The sequence below is a fragment of the Erinaceus europaeus genome, chromosome 19, assembly GCF_950295315.1.
Source record: "Erinaceus europaeus chromosome 19, mEriEur2.1, whole genome shotgun sequence".
Classification (NCBI taxonomy): domain Eukaryota; kingdom Metazoa; phylum Chordata; class Mammalia; order Eulipotyphla; family Erinaceidae; genus Erinaceus; species Erinaceus europaeus.
This window is the reverse complement of record NC_080180.1, coordinates 16,680,006-16,702,272: the sequence shown is the minus strand read 5'-3', so window position 1 is coordinate 16,702,272 and position 22,267 is coordinate 16,680,006. Positions and strand designations below refer to the sequence as shown.

Here is a 22,267-nt window from a genome sequence, read left to right as displayed (position 1 = left end):
TGTCCTTATTTGAGGTATTAATAAAACTTACCCATTCTGTAAGTCAGCATTACAATGGCAATCCAACCAAGGCTGATAGATACTTTCAGAAAGTTGGTTCCCCTCCCCACCCCCCAAAGATCAATTTGCTAGAAGTTCAAAGAATCAGTCCAGGCATCTATCTGGGAAGTAGAACCTTTGAAAACTGAGTGCCCCACACCCACCTAAGAAGCCCACATCCTTTGGTTTCATTCCAGACAAGGAATGTGTGCCCTTGCCCAGGCTCAGACTGCTGTACATCATAGGAAAGAATGACAGACCTGATGACTCTCCATCTCACCCTCCCCCCCCTTCCCACTCACATAATTACTGCTCCTTCCCTTAACTTTTTTTTTTTTTTTAAATGTGCCTGTTTCAAATTTGTGTTATTTTTTTCAGATGTCTAATTTCAGTTAGGTTCTTTCCCTTGTAGGTCTCTTCCCGCATTTCACATACCAGACAAATATTTAAAGGTCTGTAAAACTAGGCGACGTTCCAAAACATTTCTGAAGGAAACTGCCATAGGTGACAGAACAAGGAAAGAAGGCAATACTGTAGGATAAGGATTGAAGTAAACTGGTTGGAAGTGTATTGGAGAAATCTACTTAGATAGTGGTAACCCTGGATGAGGTTTCAATGAGGCATAAGCATTCAAGTTACTGACAAACCAGCATGTTGCATGGTCACTCACAATAGTCTGCTTGTCATAGTGCATTGTTTTATTATTATTATTATTATTGGTAGTAGTTGTCCTTTTTTTTTCTGCTTTAGTGTTCAGGAAATGGAAGCAGTTAAGAAAACATTCAAAATTCCGCAAATACATGTAAGTGAAATATTTAATGTCTGTCATTCAAAAACTTACATCATTTACATAGGGTCCATTAGAATATAATAAAATTTTCATCATAATGAAAACTTTTCTGCTTTGGATATACAGCTAAATGAGAAGTGGTAAAAAAAAATTCTTTCTTCAAACATTACCTCTTTACAATTAAATAAAAAAAAAAACTTCATTCCTAAATATTTTTCTTCCCACCTTCCATTGTTCGTAATAGCATATGTAATTTGAACTATGCCAAAGATGAACTCTCCTCATAGTTCAGGAAATATTTGTATACTTCACTCCATGTGTTCATTGCATAGCGAACATGTAAATGCATGAGCATCTGTTCCCTAATCTAAAGAGTTGCTGAGATTATGCTTGACAGTTTATGCTGAGGTTTGTTTTTGTCATAATTTGGTTTTTCTTTTTTTTAAATACATATGCCAGTTGTACACAACAAATAAAAAGTCATGAAAAGTTAAAAGCCAAGCTAGTAACTTTATCCTAGACTACTAAAATTTAACCTCGCTAAGCACTTAGATTTTTTTTTTCCCTACGTATAACAAGTTGGAAATGTATTGTGCTGCCTCTTAAGGTAGTGTAAGAAATTAATTTCAACCATGTATGTGTTTAACATAAAGTTAACTATATTTGCATCGAATAAAATGTTTATTAATGAAAGCTATTTATCATACAAGAAACAGCAAAGATAAGTCATCATACAAAGATGTACACTCGAAGTGACAGGTGTAAAAAGTGCATGCAGAGATTTCTGTTTGAAAAGGAAATAAGAAACAATACTAAAAATTACTGGATTTTGATCCCTAAGCTCTTAAAGGAGATGGGTTTTTCTTTGACTTTACAGCTGGAAAATGTCATTAACAAATAGAATGAATACACATTAGCAAGCAAGTGAAATGAATGTTTTTTGGACTTTTATTTTACAGTTAATGTGCTTGACAAATGTGTGGGATTATTTTCAATAATAATTTTCTTCAGGTATGGGACAGGCATACTACTGCCAGGTTGCTCTGGTTTATACACAGTTAATCTAATTTTGTTTTAAACCACATAGTTCTAAGCCTTCTTTTGTGTTTGATAACATAAAGAACAGAAGTTTTGCTAACATTCAGTAAATGACACTTAAGTCTCTCTCTCCTTTTTAAAATTTTTTGGCTCAATAGATTTTTAAATGTATGATTATCATAACCTAATATTGTCTTTGTCTTCACTGCAGTGGATTTCCGATCAAACTTTTCCCCTTCTTTTAATACTTTAGGGAATTTTCAAACGTCGGGATGTTTGGCTGTAATGCCCCAAGATTTGTTCTCCCTGAAAAAAATCATAGTGACAATTTATTAACTACAGAGCAACCTGGCTTTTAGGGGTCTGCAATTTCTATTTAGATTTACAAATATGCACTGTGCTCAATAAGCCTAACATTAAATCTTAATCATATTTAAGGTTTCTTTTCATGCAAGTACTTTATCTGCTAATTAACTTTAAAAAAAAAAAAACTGGGTTGAGTCAAATCCATGGGGCATTACGTTTATTATAAGAAAAGGTAATTGTAAGTTGAATTACATTGCAAAGGCAATGCTGCATACACTTAGGATGAAGAAAATATTTGGAAATCTAAAAAATATTTTGTTATGTTTGAATATTTTTAAATGTTTGTATTACCATGTTAATAGCTCTTACATATAGATATTGAAATCACTGTAGGGTTAAGCCTTAAATAAAATTGGTGGGAAATAAAACTCCTTAGATTCAAATGGTTTATTCACACAAATTTAATAGGATATATCACAATTGTTTGGTCCATAAATATTTAGGGGAAATAGTTTCTATACAATGCATTTATCAATAAACAAAGAAACATGGACAATTTTGCTAGACCACTTACTGTACTATAAACACGAAGCTCATATATAAGATTATTGAATTTATCAACTATATTTGAAAGAGTGCACAACTGCTTTCTATGACATGTTTGTCTCCTCTAACAGGATACACCATAAAAAGAGTCTCAGAAATAAGAGGTAAAACAGTACAAAACTAGTGAGGTGTCAAAAGGGCTGAAAACAGTTAATTTAACAAACAACACATATATCCTGATTTTTCACAAACTTACTTCCAAGTTATATCATAAGGCACATAGGAGAACTGAGTTATAATTAGTCTACTTAATAAAGTAGATCTATAGTACCATATATTGTTCTGTCAAAGAACAAAATTTATAAGTATCAATATTTTACCTGTAAAAGTGTACTAATAAGATCTCAGCCTTACCAAGGTTGTTTGGTCTGGTTAGTGGTAAATGCCCAAAATGTAATAGAAATATGAAAAGTCAAGATTTAAGCTCCATATAAGATGATAACCACACTTGCTAAATATATAATGGCAATCACACCTTTCTTCTGTTACAGTGTTAACTTATCTTCCATCATCTTTTTTTTTAAAAATAAGCTACTTTCTGTGCTAATTTTCTAAAGACCCTGAGCAAAAGTTACAATAATGCACTTTAATATGGGCAGTGAACTGTCAATATGTAGCCACACCTTAATACAGTCAGAAGGACACCTTTAAAATCTATTAAATAGCCACTTTGACCACCAGAGGAGATTTAAGAGGTCCAAAAAGTGGAGAATATGTGCAAAGTTATTCTTAACAATCCACTAAAGCAAGACATATATCTTGACTTTTTTTTTTTTTTAGGAAATCCACAATCTAATTGGTATTTAACTACAACAGAAGCATATAGATGAACATTCACCACTGCCCAGACCATTAAGATTTTAGCTTAAATTAAAGGGGGAAAAATGCTACTGTAAACTAGGAAATATAGTCAGATCAGCATCCACAAGGCTTCTGAGTTTATCTAGTTGAGGGCTGGTTAACTTCAAATCTCAGTGCCAGATTTTTTTTTTTTGACAAAAATATCAACCTGTGTGAAATTAAAATAAAGCAAAACAAAACCAAAGAATTCTCATTGTTAGTATTAGTCTGTGACATTTGTAAAAACATTATTCAAATGGGATGCCAGATACAATATTATGGTACAGCTGAAGCCAATCAATAGAGCTATTAGTTCAATTAGACTAATTTTTTTACTTCTTAAAAAATTATATTTTGCTTATTTCCATTTTCCCTGGGAAAATAATTTAGAAAGAATGGTTCCACAACTATCATTTTTTTAGCTTTAGAAGATTAAAAGTATAGGATCTGCAGTTCTATCTGGTATTTTTATAGGTACACAGGGAATTTAAGTATTTTTCAGACACTGAAAAGCAAATATCTAACTTGAAAGTTTTGTTAAGGTGTACATCTTTTTAAAAGGAGAAAAAAAAAGTCATATTCTGTGAGTAGATTACTCACATAGCTAACCTTTAATGTCTACAGTTGCTATGGTTAATGCTTTTGTTCAATCATATTCCTCGTGTGTAAGAAAAAGAATCAAAACTTTTTTTTCAGTTTTAGATAATTTCAAATGTTAAGCTCTCAATGTCCCATACATACACATACAAATTGTTTTTTTTAATTAATGCTTAATTATCTTATTCTTTACTACCCTAATCATTTAGTCGGGAATATGATTATTTGCTCATCATTATACCACTCTTTTTGTTTTGTTTGTTTGTTTTCTTTGAGATTCTGGAAATAAGTAACATACAATTTTAAGAGGCACTTTGTTAGAGTTATCCGAAGATTTCCCTTAACAACTGAAAGCTCTAATTATTCTTTTAAATCAAAATACACTTTGTAGACAAAAAAAAAAAAATCACGTTGCAAAGAAGACAATATTGTAAACTCATTTGCCAAGTGGCTGCAGATGCTACACACCAAACTGTTGTTTTTATTTCCCAAATATCTTGTGGGTTGGGGGAGGGGAAGTCTTGTAAATAATAAAATAATAATAATTAGAAAAATAATAAAAAAGAAGAGGAAGAATGGGGGGGGAAAAAGAAAACCAATGTTAGAAAAGGTTCGTTAAGGTAGTTTGTGAGGGGCTTCCGGATTCGTGGCTGTCCATGTTAGTGGTCACGGATGTCACTACAGTGATAGTGGGATTGGTCAGGTCTGTTAAAGTGGTCGCAGTGCCGGGTGGAGTGAGAGCGCCGCTGTCTGCTGAGGGCGGGGCCGGAAGCGACGTGCCATCAGCTTTATCAACACCCCCATTCTCCTGCCGCAAAAGGTTCCTTCTGAATTTGGCTCTTGCGTTTTGGAACCAAACCTGCAAACCAATCCCAATTGATTTCTTTACCGATGTTTATACTTCTGTCCTTTTTTTTTTTTTTCTGTCTCTCTTTTTTCTTTTCTTTCGTTTTTTTTTCTTTTTTATGTTTTTGGCAATACGTCTCTCTTTTTAAATATAATTTTAAATGTTTTTCTTGGGAGAGAAGGATTTTTTTTTTGTCTTTCTTTTAAAACAAGAGTAATTATTGCTACCGATATTGTCTCAGCTGCACATATTCCCCCCGCCCCCCCCCCCCAACATTAGCAAATGTCACTTGGGGCAGCTGATGCTTAAGGGGAAATACCATGGAACTGAAGACACAGTGAGAAAAGGAGAAAAGTACATCCTGATTCTTCAACTGTTGCCTTTCTAGAAAGAGGAGGGGCAGGCGCAATAGAATTTTGCAAAAATTATGAACTGAACATCACTGAAACAGACTTCAGACTACTCAGTCTGGTGGTCTGGTAAATATTCTTTGTATAAGAAAAACATCCAGAGCCACAGGCCCAAAGCAGCCAGAAACTGGTAAACAGAGTCTAAATTACCTGCTGTTTATGACTGAGAAGTAGTAGAGGATTGGGGGGGAGGGGAAGCCTGACCCATTGCTACACATCTAGGCATTATTTATTCTTATCAGGGTGAGTTTAAAAAAAATTGGATAGCAGATTTAATGCCCAATGTTTAATTTTTAAATACGATTTGTTCACGTGGGAAAAAAATGGCTGCTAAAGTAACCATGGTACTTGTGACACTTTAGGAGTTGAAAATAGAGGTTACACTGGAATTTAGGTAACCACAGAATGTTGAGTGCGGCAGCTTAGAGACTGCTGCTGTGTGACAGCATCAGCATGTCTCCCACAAGTCTGTGCCCTGAGTCAGATGTGAATGGAAACCATAAAGGCACAGCTTATGCAAACAGCATTGCCCACATTTGCAAAGCCATGAAACAAGGTGTGCAGAGTTGGGTGGACCTATCTTTCCATCAGCAAGGAGAATATGGCTGCATTTAAAAAAAAAAAAAAAAAGACCCTGGGACTGTCTTTGGGCACCCTCTAGAAAGCCCCTGCAAAATCTGCCCTATAGGGAGATGACTAAATTTAACTAATGAGAAGCAGGACAGGAAATCTCTGTATCACTCGAAACAGGGAGGAGAACTATTGGTCCTGACAAGGGGACGGGAGATTACGCAGAACCAAGGATGGAGTTTTCTTACCTGTAAAACTCTTTTGGTCAGGCCCGTTTTCTGAGCAAGCTGTTTGAGGTCCTTGGCATCCGGGTTGTGGTTGATGGCGAAGTAGGATTTCATGGTCCGGAGCTGGTGGTGCTTGAAGGAAGTCCGCATCCGCTTGGTCTTCTGTGAAGGTGGGTAAGGCTGCTGGTCCCGGTCCAGGTGATCTGCCTCATTCTCGTTACAACCTGTTGTGGGAACAGTGAACAGAACAGTAAAAACTTCAGCATGAATCAAAATGACGGCAGGCTGGTGCTCGTGCTGTGCTAATACAGCCACAGCGGGAAAGGCTGTCTACCCAAAGGTTCTAGACAAAAGAAAGAGGTGAATTGCCAAAATCAGCCAAACTGGTCTGTTAACATGGATACAACTAAAATTTATGTAATATAACATATTAGACATATTAGAGAAATCCTCATTTTTGCTTAATGATTGCTAAGAAATGGGGGCGGGGGGGAAATCCCCTTGGAAAGGTAAGTCACAAGTATGGGATGATAAAGGCTCCAAGAGAGCAAAGAAAATATGTCTTTGTATGTCTCTAGACTCCTCATTCATTCTGTATCTGTGGGTTGAGGCACACCATCTGAAAGCACTGCTGCTTGTAAGCAGAGATACTGATATTTACGATGTATCCTGAGGAATAAATTTCAGTTATCAAATTGGATAGTTTATGAAAGTCCACCAACTAAAGAAGAACTCAAGATTCCAATGTTTAGCTTTTTCTAATATTCTTCAGGCCTTTGCAATTAAGAAAGCATTAAGAAGGGACAGGAGAGTGAGAAGTAACAAAATAATGCACCAAGTTGAAACACAGTCATAAGAATACTATTTTGGGGAGTCAGGCAGTAGTGCAATGCACTTGCACATGGCACAAAGTGCAAGGACCAGTGTAAGGATCCCGGTTCGAGCCCCTGAACTTCAGAACTTCACAAGCGATGAAGCAGATCTGCAGGTGTCTTTCTCTTCCCCCCTCTGTCTTCCCTTCCTCTCTCCATTTCTCCCTGTCCTATCAACAACAAAAATAATAACTATAACAATAAAACAACAAGGACAACAAGAGGGAATAAATAAATATTAAAAAATAATAAAAATGTTTTTTAAAAAAGAGTACTATTTTTGAGGAGAGTTAGCTGTGACTGCTTAGCACAGGACGGTAGCAGGAAGAAAGCAGTTTTCCCTTGGAGTTATTTTAATAAATATTTCTGAAAGAAAATGAGCCTAGACTTCTCTTCAGTTGATTCCTGCCTGAAGCACTCCCCACAACTCAGAGTTCAGAGACGCTAATGGTGTAGAGCTCAGATCTTAGCACCTTTTGCTCTGGATGTGTGAGTGGGAACTGAGCTGTGCTCCTGGCTGGCTGGCTGGCTGGCTGGCTGGCTTGGCAGAGAGAGAGGATGGCATCTTCTCTCCTCCTTGCTAAGCCCTCCTCCATGTTATCCCTCAGTCTCTGAACCCAGCCTGAATGTTAATATCCACAGGATAAAAGGCTGAGCATGTAAAAGGTTGTCTCCAATAAGCTACTGGTGGTGCACAGGAAATGTGATTACAAAATAAAAGCATTTTGCTAAATATTTACTGATTCAGTCAACTTCATGACTTAAAGAGCACAGAAATTGTTTTCTTTATGCCTTTTTTTTTTTTTTTTTTTGCTGCTTTGTGCTCAGCTCTGATTAGCTTGCATTTTATTGCATTAAAAAGAACATCTAAAATCATCCTGATCATGTCACTGAGGGTAGGGGCAGGGAAAGAGAGAAATATAAATCCAAAAGAGAGGATACCTACATTAAGTTCTTCTACTATGCTTGATAAAATATTATTTTTCTGCTTTATTCTAGTTAGAATTATTTTTTAAATATTTTCAGTAAGTTAGCATGTGTATAGAAACAAATAGTTTCACAGTCATCAACCAAGAGGTCAGATGTATCACTTATTCTGTTTAGCAAGAAATTCTACCTAATGCTACAAGACCAGGCCAGGCATGGACTGTCTCTTTCCTTTACATTTCCATAAGTTACATGAGTATATTGTAAGAAGCAGGACATGAGTTCACCTAGACAAAGACTATTATTTTCCCATGTGTGTCCCCTAAACCAAGCCCAGAGCCAAGAACTCCACAAGCATGCGATCGAAATTAGAATCTCTGCTTATCAGTGGGATGATAAATGACAACTAATACAAAGTCAAGTCAAGTGGAAATGGAATCCAAATCATACATTCAGATATTGAACATATACTCCATAAACTCCACCAGGAAGTATAGCAAATACCCAGAGATAACAGAGAGAATATGCTTTACATGTTATCCTATTTTAGCTCACTGGGGATATGTCATGTTCTGATAGTCTACATAATTGTACTTTCATGTCCTCAAGTGGATGAAACTGCATCTTATGATCTACTGTAAAGCTACATGTGTCCCAGTAAATTGAGCTATATTTCACAACCAGATTATAAATGTACTCACGACAAAATGATCAGAGAGGAACACCTTAGTCATTGGGGGCTTCCTCAAATAAGATTTCATTCCTATCATATGTAACTTAGAACTTTTTCTGAGCATCACATCAAATTGAATAGTACACTTGGAACAGAGCACAACTTAATGTTTAAATAATGCTCTGACCATACTCTTTCCTCCCAGTTAATATTTCTTAGACTAATGGATATTATGACTAAATTAACTATATACTCAAATGAAATATGTGAAAAAATTATAGGAAGATTTGATACAACTATTTCTCTGGATATGTGTTCTGACCCCATTCCTATGGATTAAAAACTTAGTAGGGAATTTTAGTGCATTAAATAAAATTTGAGGACTTGTTTCCACAAACAACTCAAGTGTGGAAAGAGATTAAATTAGTTTTTCATTAAATAAATATTATTGTATATTATTTTTTCCCTGTGACTCTATTGTCACTTATATTATGCTTCATAATAGGCAGCCTATCTTGTGCACTATCCTGTGTTATCTATGCTTAACTATAAATGCACTGTGTAAATTTGCAATGACTGTGTTTCCCCAGGGTCTCCTCCTAAAGGCAGAGGGTTTTCTCCCCGTGAATTATAAGATAAAATAAGAACTTTCTTAAACTGTTTTAAACATCCATCTTTAAGTGTACGTATGGCACTGTAAATGTTAGAAGATCTAAATATATTAGCTTCACTTAGTCATTTATAAAGTGGTCACCAATCCTCAAGAGCCCTTCTGTTCCAAAGGTTATACACCTTCTAAAAAGTAACTGATCCCTAAAAAACCACTAGGGGTCAGTGCCAGGTTAATTTAACAACCACCTGGAGCTTTTTGGCACTGAGGCTGGGACAAGGAAGCACCCAACCAAGGGAGATTTTTTAAAGTGCCATGAATATAATCTCTAGGTTAATGTTAAAGCATATAAATTAAAATGGTCTGTCCTAGATTAAATTACCTTCTTAACATTCACAGGCTTTATTTACTTCAATCATCATTTCAAATAAACTTTCTCTGTCTCTTCCAAAGTATCTTCCTGATTACCACAAAAAAAAAACTAGATTAGGAATATCTATAAAGAGGTATTTGCCTTATATCAAATTCTGATTTTTGCCAAGTTTCACATCATCTTTGGAGGTCCCTGAATCATAAATATATTTTATGTACATATTTTAAAGACTTACCAATGTGTAAATATTTTGGTTAGTATCGATGTTACTTGATACAGAGGATGCTAAAATAATGAACTACAGTTGTGGGTTAGGTTTATTTTCCACATTTTAATGTATTTTTTAATTTACTGAAGCATTACTTCTGCTAGTTTTGTAAGAAACTATTACTGGATTCAAAAGCACCTTTTAAATGGTGGGTTGACTTCTGATCAGGAGTTTTAACCCAGTTTCTCTAGATTATTAATGGGTCTTAGAGAAATAAATGTGATTTACTCATCTCTGTGGAAAGTTCAGAAAGCAAAGGATGATATTAATTAAGAAGCTGTAGTGGTATGGTATATATACTCCTTTGGAAAGAGGTCCAGGGCACTCTCCCTTGAGGAGCCGAGGCAGCAACTTTCTCGGACTCTTGTAGCAACACTGATTTGCAAACTAAAGACCTAAGTGGGAGAATTCCATCCTTGTTAAGAAAAAAATTCGCACCCTCTAGCTCTCCTCTGACAACTTTACTACCCTTTAAGTTCCTTGGATTGTTCTAACATCCAATCCAAGACAAAAAACAAACCTAGCCAATTAGATTAAATAAACAAGCTAAAAGTCGGTCATGCCAGCCTCTGGGTAGAAATCTCTACCCTCGTGAACTTCCTCTTGGCTGGGGAATCCCTTCTCTCCAAAAAAACTGGCTAGTTATGTGTGAGTTAGGCTCTGCCTCCTTAATTAGGGCATTAGGACCTTGGTGAGTGGCTCCAGATTCCAATGTCATCTTCTATTAATAAAGAACGATTAGTGTCCTGCCTGTCCTGCCCTAGGGGCCATGCATCAAAGAGGAGAGGGAGTGAGCTCTCCAGGCAAAGTGATCCCTAACCAAAACCCTTGCCAACACGCAGCAGGGAACAGGGCAAGGCCATGACCCACAGCCAGGGGTTGGCAAAACTGAGGTTGTTCCCACTGCTTGAAAACAATTTGATGGGGGTTGAGGTCTCTTGAAGCTGGACCTCTTCCTTCCCTCTAACAACTCTAACATGAACACTGCCCTTATGCCATCCCTACCCCCTGAATGGTCCAGAAAAGTGTAGCAGCTCTGGTCTCTACAGTCCCATCTCCTTGGCCCTGCTACTACACAGACTCATCCTCTTCAGTTCAATCAGTCTCTAACCCAGCCTGCAGGGACTCGGCTCAGAGCAGGGTTCTTAGTTCCTGCTGCTTTGGACACTCGCTTATCTGACTGGACACTGGTCCCTTATGGTTGGACCACACAGGGACTGTAGACTAGAAGGAAACCACAGCAAGATTCTGCTCTGGGACAGTGCACTCTGGCTGGTACTGAGTGCCCCTGGTAAGAGTGAGATTGCTGGGGGGGGGGGGGAGTGTCCCTCCCAACAGGACACCCCTGGGTAGAGTCTCCTGCTGGCTGAGGTACCCAGCCAGCACTGGACCAGCTCTTGGGAGGTCAGAGGGGCTAAACTAATCCTTTGGTGCCCACAGTTAGCTTGGTATATTCTGGGAACCATTTTCCAAATGACTGGTGCTCATAGAGTTTCCTTCCTGCTTAGAGTTAGATAATGGGCCCCCAGGGCTGTCACCAAAATCACATGGAAAATGAAGGGTGGGATAGGCTTCAGACACTGGGAAATTGATGAGTAAGAGGGATTGATAAATGATAGATGTGCTCATGCACCCAACCCAGGAAGGGAGGGGGAAAGGAAGGAAGAAAACAGCAAGCTTCTGCATTTTGGTTTTAATTAAGAGAGATTGGTGGAGGGCAGAAAACCAATGGATGACAACATTAGTGAGTCTGACCTGGAACTTCCTTCCGTATTGAGGGGAATGAAGGTTTGGATCTCTGATTTATCACAGAGAGGGTTGAGCTAGGGCACCCAAGTCTATGCACAGGCTAGCTCAGCAGAGAGATGAGCCCCACCCCTGCAACTGCTTCTCACCCAGATCAGGGATTTGGTTTTTCAACAATTTTGCCAACTGTGTTCCTAATTAACTCTGGGCTGGTGACCATAGCTTCTGCTCCCTCTAGACAGACTGAGGTTGGGCTCTGAAGATTTTTTTTTTTCCCTGGGATTTAGGAAAACCTCCAGAATCTATAATTTGGCTTCCACATAGGAATTGCCCTGAGGCTGTTTGGCTCCAACTGGGAGCCAGAAACTAATGGGCTCATTAACTAATGGGCAGCTACGATTTGGCTCTGCCTGTTTGGGGGAAGTCACTGCAGCCCCTCTAATGAATGTGTTCTTCGCCACAACCTAAAGGTCTTGGTCGATTGGGCTCTCTCTCTCTCTCTCTCTCTCTCTCTTTCTTTCTCCCTCTCTCCCTCCATCTTTTTCTCCTTCTGTCTCCTCTTCGCCTCTCCACCCCCACCCCCTTTCCTTTTTCCCTCTCCTTCTTAGTGCTAGGGGGTTGTAAGAAGATAATGGGTAGCTTAAGCAAAGAACCCTCTAGTAGCCAGATGTTGGCTGGGGAAGGTGCTCTGCAGAAGCCTCTTCCCACAGCTGGAAGGGAGGACGTGAGGGAGCAGGGGTGGTCCGGGAGGGAGCACCTGAGTTGTAATTGACGATGTCCACTCCCAGGGCTGGGCTCTTCCGTTTCCGGGGCCGCCCCTTCTGCACAGTGCCCGTGCCATTGAAGTAAGGCAGGGCCAGGCCTCCGCTCTTGGCTGCCAGCTCAGTGTAGCTCAGCTGCGGCGGGTACTCCCCTTGCAAGAGGGTCTCGAAGTGGGCACGACAGTACACCAGGCTGTCCTTCATGCCAAAATGGTCGCCCGTGGTCAGGGTCTTATTGCAGGTGGAGCAAGTGAAGCAGCTCAGGTGATAGACAGAGTCTCGGGCGCGCATGACCATCTCGGAGGCGGAGATGCCAAGGTGGCAGCGGGCACATCTCTGCACAGAGAACCTTCTGGAAGGAAAACAGGCGAGTTGGTGACTAGTTGAGGGCTCCGCAGAGCCATCTCCCTCCTACCCTCGATACCAGGAATCTGGTCAGCAAGACTGATGAAGGCCTGGGGGAGGAGAGGACTGGGGTTCACTTGGCCTCTGGCAGCATCTGGACTTTATGGACTTGTGATGAACCAGGACAAAGAATCCTCCCTTTCAAATCAGCAGGAGCGCCTGCCCTCTTCTCTGTCAAGTGTGTGTGGGGATAGCTTGAAAACAAAAACGAAGTACTGGCACTGAGTAACTCGCACAGCTAGGGAGAGAACATTCCAGGGCTATCCTAGAGAACGTGCGCTAGTGGGCCTGGTGGTTTCTGGGTGCAGAAATGTGTGGGGAGGCCTTCAGACTGATTCCGTCCTGGAAAGGGTGGTGTCCCTGAGAGATGCCAATTCTGCCTGAGAGCCTAGTGGGGTAATCTGCTCTGCCCCCCACCCCAGCTAAGCCCGGGGAGCGCAGAAGGGTCTGTCTGAATTACTCTCCAGCCCCGTTGACTCCAGAGGGGCTGAATGGCCTGGGGGGTCGGCCACGCGGTTTATTAATTTTCCTGCATGTACAAGGCTTCCTGCTGCCCTGGCCAAAACTTAACCACCACTAACCACCACCCCCACCACCCATGACTGCTGCTCCTGCGATCCCAGGCGGGGACCTAACCCAGTTCGCAGTACACGGAAAAATCTAGGCGTGCTGCATTTTTCTTGCAGGATTCCCGCCACCCACCACGAAGTCCTGCCACCAACCCGCTCAGCTTTAAGATGCGCACCCGGCGTCCAGTATAGACACTAACCTTGTGTCTCTTTACATCGGTTTCTGGGGTGGGCGAATGGAGTTAGGAAGGAGGGCACGGTGGACTCCCAGGGTCTCAGAACCGAGAACCTTCCCCCCCAAAGGGGCGAAAGACAACGGACAGAGAGCCCCCTCCCCAGGCTGGGGCAGGTCGCCCCACCAGATTGAGAAACGCGGGGCTAGAGTGGGGGGGGGGGGGACGACGCTGGGCCCGCTATACCTGTAGTAATCCTCCTTGCAGTAAATGCTGCCGTCCTTGGCGAAGCAGGTGAGCTCGGACTCCAGGGCCAGCTTACATTCACAGCACTTGAGGCACCGCAGGTGCCACTGCTTGTCCACGGCCAGCAGGTAGTACCTGTCCGAGATCTTGCCTCCGCAGCCAGCGCACAGAGCGGGCTTCTCCGGGCTCAGCGGGGGCATCCCCTGCAAGGCAAACACACCGCACCCTGAGGCAGATGCGCGGAGGGGCCGCGCAGTGCGGGGCGCCCGGGTCTCCTCGCCCGTGGTCTCTGGAGCGCGGCGAGTCACAGGGGCCACTGCGCCAATGCCTGCAGCTCCCCCCCCCCCCCTTTGCGGCTCACCAGCTTTCTGACGCGCGCTCCTGCCCTCCTGGGACTATTATTAAGTTAAAAGCAGGCTCACCTTCTCAAACCCTCTTTTAAAAGGGTCTGGGAACGCATTGGCGCGGGAGGGTCTACTGAATGCACCCGAGCTTGCATGCAATCTCAAAATCCGGGCTTAGAGCGCACACCAACCAAAGCCACGGAAATAGTTGTTAAGGAACATAAAGGCGGTCAAAACCAAATTAGATGGCATTTTAAGTAAACACTGTTGCAATTCTGTTTGGCTGACTTCTTAAGGGCAGTGTTGGAAGGAAAAGGGGGAGATGATTACACCTCGCTCAAAGTTTTGGTTGATCTTGTTTTGCTGAGGCTACATTTGGGTCTGTCCTGTGCGGGAAGATGGGTCCTCTTCCCAGTAAGAGTGTAAAGGGTCTGCGGGGGTGGGGGGGGTCCGGTGGTCTGGTTCCCTGTGCACAGCCCCCTGTCCTGGCACCAGTTTCCCAAAAGCACCGACATACCTGGCACAGATCTTTGTCTTGAAAACAAAGGAGGCAGTGCCTCCTTGAAGCTCCCCGCCTTTTCCCCATGAATCTGGCTAAGGATGGGGAAAACCTCACCTGGACGAACCCAGTCCCTCGATGGGCAAAGCAGGTGCTGGTTTGCGGGGGGCTGGGGAGGATGGAGGGTGTTTTCACAAAGAGAGCCCCCAAAAGGGAAAGAGGGCGCTGGACATTCCCCTCAAGGTGAGCAAAAATGTGTTGGGCTTTCCCATGAAACTTAAGCGGGCCTGTGAAAGTCAAGTCTAGCCTTTCCCTCGGCCATACTGCATTCTGGCAGCCAATGAACCCAAGGATTCTGCTATTTTGTGACATCCCAAGCACCACCAAATCGCCACCGCATTTAGTTTGAATTACAATGCCTGGTCTGATGCCAAAGTACAGCCAGAGCTCTGCGGGGCATAAATCATTTCCAGACACTTTTGTAGCTTTCCCCACTCGGGATTGTTAAGTGGGAAAGGGAAGCAAGCAAACAGATTATTAATTGGTTTCCTTTATGGAACAGAAATGACTTTTATTTTAGGTGGCAAAGATTGTGAAAAATGGTGGTGCCCTTTAAAGATTAGAAATGTCTCCCACTTTGAAGTAGAAGCCAGTCTCCTCCGGATGTTGTTATCATCATCATCATCATCATCAACTTTATTATTATTACTATTCTTCCCGATACATATTAAACCTGCTGGATTAAAATTGGAACCTGGCCTGTCTCTCTGGGAGGGCCAAACCGGGCTGCCAGAGACCCCGCAAATAGCTGGATTTGGAGTTGCCACTGGAGAATGGAAGTGGCCCAGTCATATCAGATCCACTGAAAACCTCATCTTCGGACCGGAAGCTTGAGCCACCAGCGCTCCTGCTAGTCCGGGACCCCTAGGTGGCACAGGGGCCTCGCCTTGCCCGCGCCCTTCTCACCCTCCTGCTCGCCCATCCTCGCTGGGGAGGCACCCGGGAGTTGGAGGACGCTGGAAACCCCGATTTGGGGTCCGCAGATGAGGATTCCGTATCTTCTCCTTTCTGAACGCCCAGCAATCCCGCGAACCGCGCAGTAAAGGAAAGCGGACTACGTCCGGGGCTCCGCGGTGTAGACGTTTCAGATCCGAAAGGGGTTCTGTGTTACCCTTTCCCCGCAGAGATGCAAACCGGAGCAGACCCGCCCGCAGTCCTGGAACTGACGAGCCCACGACCCCGCAACCCGCAGCCAGGAGGCCAGGACCCCGCTTACCGCGTCGCGGCCGCTGAGCTGCGCGCCCTTGGCCAGGCGGGCCTCGCTCTTGGATCTGCGCTCCATCTCCTCCATGATGCCTTGGATGTGGCCTCCGGAGATCCCGTGGAAGAGCATGGCTGGGGGGCGGAAAGGACACGAGCTGTCTTCTGTTCGGCACCCCACTATTTCCATATACACACGCCCGGGGCTTTCAGCTCATCCGAATGAAGTCGCAGAAGGGACCGCGGAGGGCTGCGCGGTGTGACGGAGCGCCCGGCCACTCGGGGACAGGCGAGAGAGGGGAGAAGAAAGAGGCAGGCCGGTTGGAAATTGGGCTGCCCGGGGCGGGGGTGGGGCGGGAAAAAAGAAGAAGAAGAAAAGAAGAAAAAAGAGAAAGAAGGATGGGGGGGGGGGGAGCTGAGCCCCAGCGTCTGCCTGAAGGAGATGGGCAGAAAACAAACACGGGAGAAGGGGAAGGGAGGAGAGGAGGCGAGGACGGAGGATCTTAGGGCTTGGAGAGATCGAGTTACTAATGGGAAACAACTGCAGTGTGGGGGAGAAAACAAAATCGGGTGGAGAGAGAAAATAGTTGTTGTTGTTGTTTTAACACAAAGAAAGAATAAGAAGTGCAATTTCCAGCAAGTCCCTGGCTGCCTGCAAGTTCCCAGTGCCTGTAGGTTGGGTTGGGGACTGATCCTGCTGGAGCTGCGTTCAATTTGTTAAGAGACTAAAGCCAGCCCATTTTTGATAATTTAGTAGGAGGAGTTCACTCCCCGGAGCTGCCACGGATTTTTATTCAGACAACAAAGACCTGTCATACTCCTCTCAACCCCCTGGTGATGGGCCAGCAAGCAGGGACAAACATGTGTGTGTGTGGGGAGGGGGTTAGCTAGAGGGGAGGCAGTAGGAGGAGCAATTTACTCACTCCCCCAACACACACACACACACACACACACACACACACACACACACACACTTGCAAGAGTTCCCAGAGCCCGTTATGATTTGAAGAAGAAAAGGGAGCCTTTATGGTCCCTGCCTGGGAGCAGAAAGCAGAAATATGGCCTTTTTGGTTCAAGATCAGAGCCTGACTTGGCACACACAGGTAGTTCAGCTTGGGGTTTCCTTCTTGCAGAACTGCTGGTCCCCACTTTAGGAGACTGGCAGAAACTCATTGAAATGGAGATACTGCTTGGTCTCCTTCTCCAGCCTAGGTCCCCCAAATGACTCTTTAAAAGCAAGTCAAATCACCTCTCAGAGGGCCTTTGACCCCCACTTGCCTCCACCAGGGACTGTATCATACCCCCCTCCCAAAGTGAAGGCAGAATTGGAGAGCAAGATAGAAATTAATGAATGGGGCAGGGCATGGACTTGCAGGTAGAGGGTGTACCAATGGGTGTGATTTGGGGAGGATGAGTTCTATCACCCACTTCCAATTTGCAAGGAAATTGCTGGTGACTCTAGTGTCTCATCTTGTCTTTGGGGACACCAACTCAGAAACTCTGTGATCTCAGTGGGACTAGTGCATATTCTAAGCTGCTTCTCCTGTCTTGAGGGAAAAAGGAACTAGTAAAAGTGGGTGCCTCATTCTTTCAGTAGGGATGTAAAAGGGGCTCCTCACTGTGGAGGAGGGGAAGGTGAGAGCTGACACACCAACTGGCAAGACCAGCACCTCACAAGGGGCGAGATTGTTCTGTCTCCCTCGGTTCCATTGGCGGCGACCCCTCCTTGGCCCTATTAAAAAGTACCCACAATACCTCGATATTGTCGATTCATTCAAACCACTAGAAGCCCCCTAGGAGCACAGCAGCATGAGTGGACCCCAGCATGAAGCAGAGAGAGGAAGAAGCCTGGGATCACTCTGTGCACCTTGTCTGCCCCTCATCTCCCTGCACTTACCTCCACCCCAGGCTTCCCCAGGAAGTGCTAAGTCTCCTGACACACCCAACACACTTCAGAAGAGTCCCCTGGTGGCAGGCTAAGGGACTTTAAGTGGAACCTGACCAGACATAGGAAGGTGAAGCAAGAGGGGGAAGGAAAAGAAGAGAAAGGGGAAGAAGGATGGGACAGAAGGGGGAGGAGGGAAAATGAGGGAGAGGGAATGAAGGAAGGAAGGAAGGAAGGAAGGAAGGGAGGGAGAGAGGGAGGATAGAAGAAAGGAAGGTAGAGGGGGGAGGAGAAACAGTGAGAGGGGAGGAAGGAGAGAAGAAGGGAAGGGAGGACTGGAGAGAGGGAGGGCAAAGGCAAGAACAGGAGGGAGGCAGGGAGGAAGGAAGGGAACTCCCGAGTGTGAGTCTGCCTTCACATCCCAAAACCTCACCTCTTGAAGCTGCTGGAGTCAACTCTTCCATGAAACCCAAGACCCCACCACTTCCCCTTGCTCTTTTCTTAGGGTCAAAACTAATGTTCTTTGCAGACTGGACGCCATTGCAGTCCTCCAGGTGCCAGAATGCAGCTCATAAAACACGATTTCACACAAAAAATGAAGCCAATCAAGTGAACTAAGCGGGAGACCTCCCCCTTACTTTGGCAGCGCGGCCGGACAGCAGGGCTGCTATTTACTGTAAGTAATGTAATTAGCCCCTTTGGATAGGAATCAATGAGCTTTTCAAACCCACGTGCGCAAGCTGAGGAGGCCTGGGGCAGCAGCTAGTTCAGGACAGCAGGTTTTCTCACAAAGGGGCAGAATGCCTTCCCACAAACCAGCGACCAAAGGGACTCAGACCTGCAGGAGGAGGAGGTGGAGGAAGAAGAAGAGGAGGAGGAGGAGGAGGAGGAGGGAGAAAGATCTCCAAGAATCTCAGTCAGTTAACCCAAGGAAACACTAAGGGGAAGGTACATATGGGACCTCAATCTAAGGGCCAAGTCTGTCTCCTGGACTGAATTCTCCTCCCACCCCCAGGGGGTGTTTAGAGCTGGGTTTAGCTGTTGTTGGATCCAGGTCCTGCTCGGCCAAAGTGGCAGTGAATCCAAGGACATCACTCCCTCCTCAAAAGGGATGACTCTGCCTGAAGTGCAAGTTCAACACACAACTCCAGGAAGAAAGTCAGAACTTTCTGGAGAATCTCCTGGAAAGCCAAGCATAGAAGTCCTTTGAGCCCTCCATCCATTCATCTATTCATTTGATCATTCGTTTGTCCCACAAGGATATGTTAACCATCTTTTGGGTACAGGCAGAGCAGGGCACCTTCTCAGCCAGTGAGGCTCAGCCCCCAGCTCTGTCTGCATTTTTTTCTTGTAAAGTTCAGGTTGTAAGTTCTCCCCCCACCCACGGGATTAGCTACTTTCCCATAAAGAAGCTGACTGCCAGGATTCTACCTCCTCAGTCTGTCAGGTCTCTTGCAGAAAGCTAGAGCTGGGGTAAGGTTGGGGAGGGAGGGAGATGGGGTACCTAGAGATTTGGGGAGGTCCTGCTTAGAGTTCTGTGGAAATTGCTCCCCAGCTGCTCAACCCTGCCAGCCCCCACAAACCCTTAAAGAGGAAGCTCCTGGAGGGGGAGGAGGAGTCCTGAGAGTTGGGTGTGCAATCTGAGCTCTCCTAACTTTGTGTGTGTTTGTGTGTGTTGGGGGGGGGTAATCTGGGACTCCCAGGAGGTTGTCAGAGAGGCACCCCTGTACACACTGCCCCTCACACTAATATATATATGTATATGTATATATATATATATGAATCTGTCTTCTGTCACCTTTTACAGGAAAAGGGACTGAGGTCCAAGTACCAATGAAGTAACCCTCAGGACTCTGCCTAAGTGCCCAGGGTTCAAGCCCCTGTGTCTCATATTGGATTAGGTGTGTGATTTTTCTTTGCCTCTGGCCAGGACGAGAGCCTGTCTTCATTGAACTCAGAGCTCAGCTAGGAGTGGTAGGGTAGCACCCTGGAAGGCAGGAGAAGTGGGCACAGCTGAGCACAGACTCCACTCTTCGGCTACTCTTCACACCTACTGATGGCTGGGGGAAAATAAGAACGTTTTTCCAGCTAAAACTCCAGCCAGACAGAGGCGCTGGAAGGGAAGAGTCAGGGTCCTGCAGGGGGAGGGACAGTAAGCCTACCCCATCTGGGGAGGGGCAGTCACTGTATGTGGGGAGGAGAATAAAGAAAATGCAGGGGTGCTGGGGTGGGGTGAAGGCTATAGCGTCTGGAGAGGAAATTAATCCAGATTAACCCTGCAAAGCTGCAGTCCTTGGAAATTTAGGTGACTCAGAGTCTCTATATAGAGTTAGATCTTGGAGGTCAAGATCCGGCACCCTGTCCTCACCCCACCCAGATTTGCACTGAACAGGGCAGAAACTTTCCTCCTGCCCACCGCCCCCCCTCCGCTGGCTGAGGAGCTTGTACTGAGGTCTAGTACTGGGCGTGGGGAGCAAGGGGCGGGGTGTGTGTGTGTGGGGTCCTGCATGGTACCGGAGCTGGGAACCACTGGGAACCGCTCACCCAGCAAGGCAGGGCACCCAGCCTTGATGGCCCCGAGGCGCTTGGACTGTCTCTGCCGGTGGGCTCGGGGCGGGGATCTGCACCTGCAGATCTGAACCCGCTCCGGGGCTGGCAGATTCAGACTGGCACCGGAGCACCTCGGCTTCCATCCCATGTGGGAGGATGCAACCAGCAGAACCCGGGAACACATCTGCGGGGGGTGGAGGGGTGCTGGCTGCGCCCCAGCCTCGGGCTCTCTGGCTCTGCCCTCTGCACGCTCGGTCCCACCGCACCTCCGCAGAACACCCCCCCCCCCCGCCTCTTAGTACTTCCGCGGGGTGCTTGCTCCTCTCACGCCGAGTCTAGAACACCTAGCTGGTGACATGGGAAGCCCCTTTTACCTGAGATGGGGGGCCTTTGTGGCCCCCAGGAATAAAAAGGGACCAAGTCCTGCACCGGCGCCGACGCGGCTGCGCGGGATTTACATCGAACAAAAAATTGTGTGGGTGAAGACAGTTTCCAACAAAGCCTTGGTGGTGGGGAGAAACGCGCCCCCCCAGTCCTTGCAGTAATGGGCCCGCCCCAGCAGGTCCGCGCAGGGTCCAGCCTCTGACCAGTCTAGGCCCAGAGGCACCGTGACCTCCGCCCTCCTACGTCCCGCCTGTCCCGGGAGTCTAGGGTATTCCCGGGGGACCGGCTTGAGGACCCCGGCGGGGCGGCTCAAGGCCTCGGACAAGCACGCACCCCGCGGAGGGGCGCACACGCGTGTGCTCACACTGCTCCACGCCGACCCCGCACGTGGGTGCGGGGGGCGCTCACTCACCTGCCTCGAGGGGGGTGCCGTTGAGCATCCTGCACGCGCGCCGCGAGGGGGGCTGCCTGGCGGGGAAAGGCGCGTCAGCCTGCCGCTGAGGCCGGACCCCCATCGCCCCCACCATCCAGGGACGCGCCCCGACCCTTCCGCCCGCCGCCACCTCCCGGACGCCCCCCGGAGCGGGACAAGGGCAGATAACTGTTGGGGCGAGGCACTCCCATGGGTCTTACCTGCAGATCCTAAGGATACACCCAGAAAGCCCGGTCTTCGGACAAGAAGGGCACTAGCGGCAGGCGGGGTGTGGGTGGGTCCTGGGGTCTCGCCAAGGGGGTCTCTGTTAATCCAAAATGAATAACCGTTGCAGGGATATTTTCTATCTCTCTCTCTCTCCCTCCCTCCCCTCTCTCCCTCTCTCTCTCCTCTCTCTCTCTCTCTCTCTCTCCCCTTCTCTCCCTCTCCCCCCCCCACCCGAATCCCTCACCTCTGACCCGCAGCTCCCTCCTGCCTTTTATTTTGCTTCTGCTTCCAAATGGGGGCGGGGAGGAGGAAGGGGCGCTGGGCCGAGAGCGCAGTTGGGGGGTGTGGGAGCCCCTCAGTCATCTGCGACGGTGTTAATGGAGGACTCAGCAGTCGGTGAACCCCATAAAGCCGGGAGCACCCCGAGACTCGGACGCCACGGGATCGCGGGAGCCCCGCAGCGCCCCGGCCGCCCCCCGACCCCAGCTGGCCTCTGCGCTCCAGGAGGACCGTGCTGTGGGTGCGGGTGCCGGTGCGGGCGTGGACGGCCAGAAGGCGAGAGCTGGGCTGGGCCACCCGCCGCTCTCCGGCCACATTCCCGCTTCCCCCGCGGATCCTCCCCTCGCTCCTCGTGCTCCCAGGTGGGGCGCCGGGAACCCGGCTCTGTGGGGCTGGCCCAGGCCGGCTGGGACGCCATAAACCCCAGGAACAGGGGGACCCCATATTGAGTGCGGAGGTGTGGGGGGCAGTTACCTGCTTTTAGGGTCCCTAGGGGGCCCCGTCGTCGTGCAGCCCCGGACGTCGCCAGGCAA

General features: G+C 46.2%; 1 protein-coding gene across 6 annotated transcripts; it reads right to left on the bottom strand.

The window, feature by feature from the left end:
• Window positions 1-1,491: 1,491 nt before the first annotated feature.
• On the bottom strand, window positions 1,492-21,776 carry LHX9 (LIM homeobox 9). Of its 6 annotated transcripts, none has more exons than XM_016184915.2 (8): window positions 21,700-21,776; window positions 21,449-21,552; window positions 21,228-21,283; window positions 16,013-16,131; window positions 13,894-14,096; window positions 12,497-12,852; window positions 6,292-6,494; window positions 1,492-2,173 (listed from the first exon to the last, which is right to left on the bottom strand). In XM_016184915.2, exons 3-8 carry the CDS (start codon window positions 21,253-21,255, stop codon window positions 2,117-2,119), a joined length of 966 nt encoding a protein of 321 aa, XP_016040401.1. In that variant the 5' UTR covers window positions 21,256-21,283; window positions 21,449-21,552; window positions 21,700-21,776; the 3' UTR covers window positions 1,492-2,116. The 6 variants fall into 6 exon arrangements, with proteins under 6 accessions (XP_016040401.1, XP_016040400.1, XP_007539795.1 ...); XM_007539733.2 differs by lacking the exon at window positions 1,492-2,173 and adding an exon at window positions 2,195-5,075; XM_060178500.1 differs by lacking the exons at window positions 1,492-2,173; window positions 21,228-21,283; window positions 21,449-21,552; window positions 21,700-21,776 and adding exons at window positions 2,195-5,075; window positions 20,806-20,973.
• Window positions 21,777-22,267: the final 491 nt, after the last annotated feature.

Coding starts and splice junctions, on each gene's coding strand:
- LHX9 (XM_007539732.2), bottom strand. CDS start 16,186: ATGGAAATAGTGGGGTGCCGAACAGAAGACAGCTCGTGTCCTTTCCGC. Junction 14,097..16,012: donor AGCTCAGCGGCCGCGACGCG/GTAAGCGGGGTC, acceptor TTTGCCTTGCAG/GGGATGCCCCCGCTGAGCCC. Junction 5,076..6,291: donor TGACCAAAAGAGTTTTACAG/GTAAGAAAACTC, acceptor ATTGGTTTGCAG/GTTTGGTTCCAAAACGCAAG.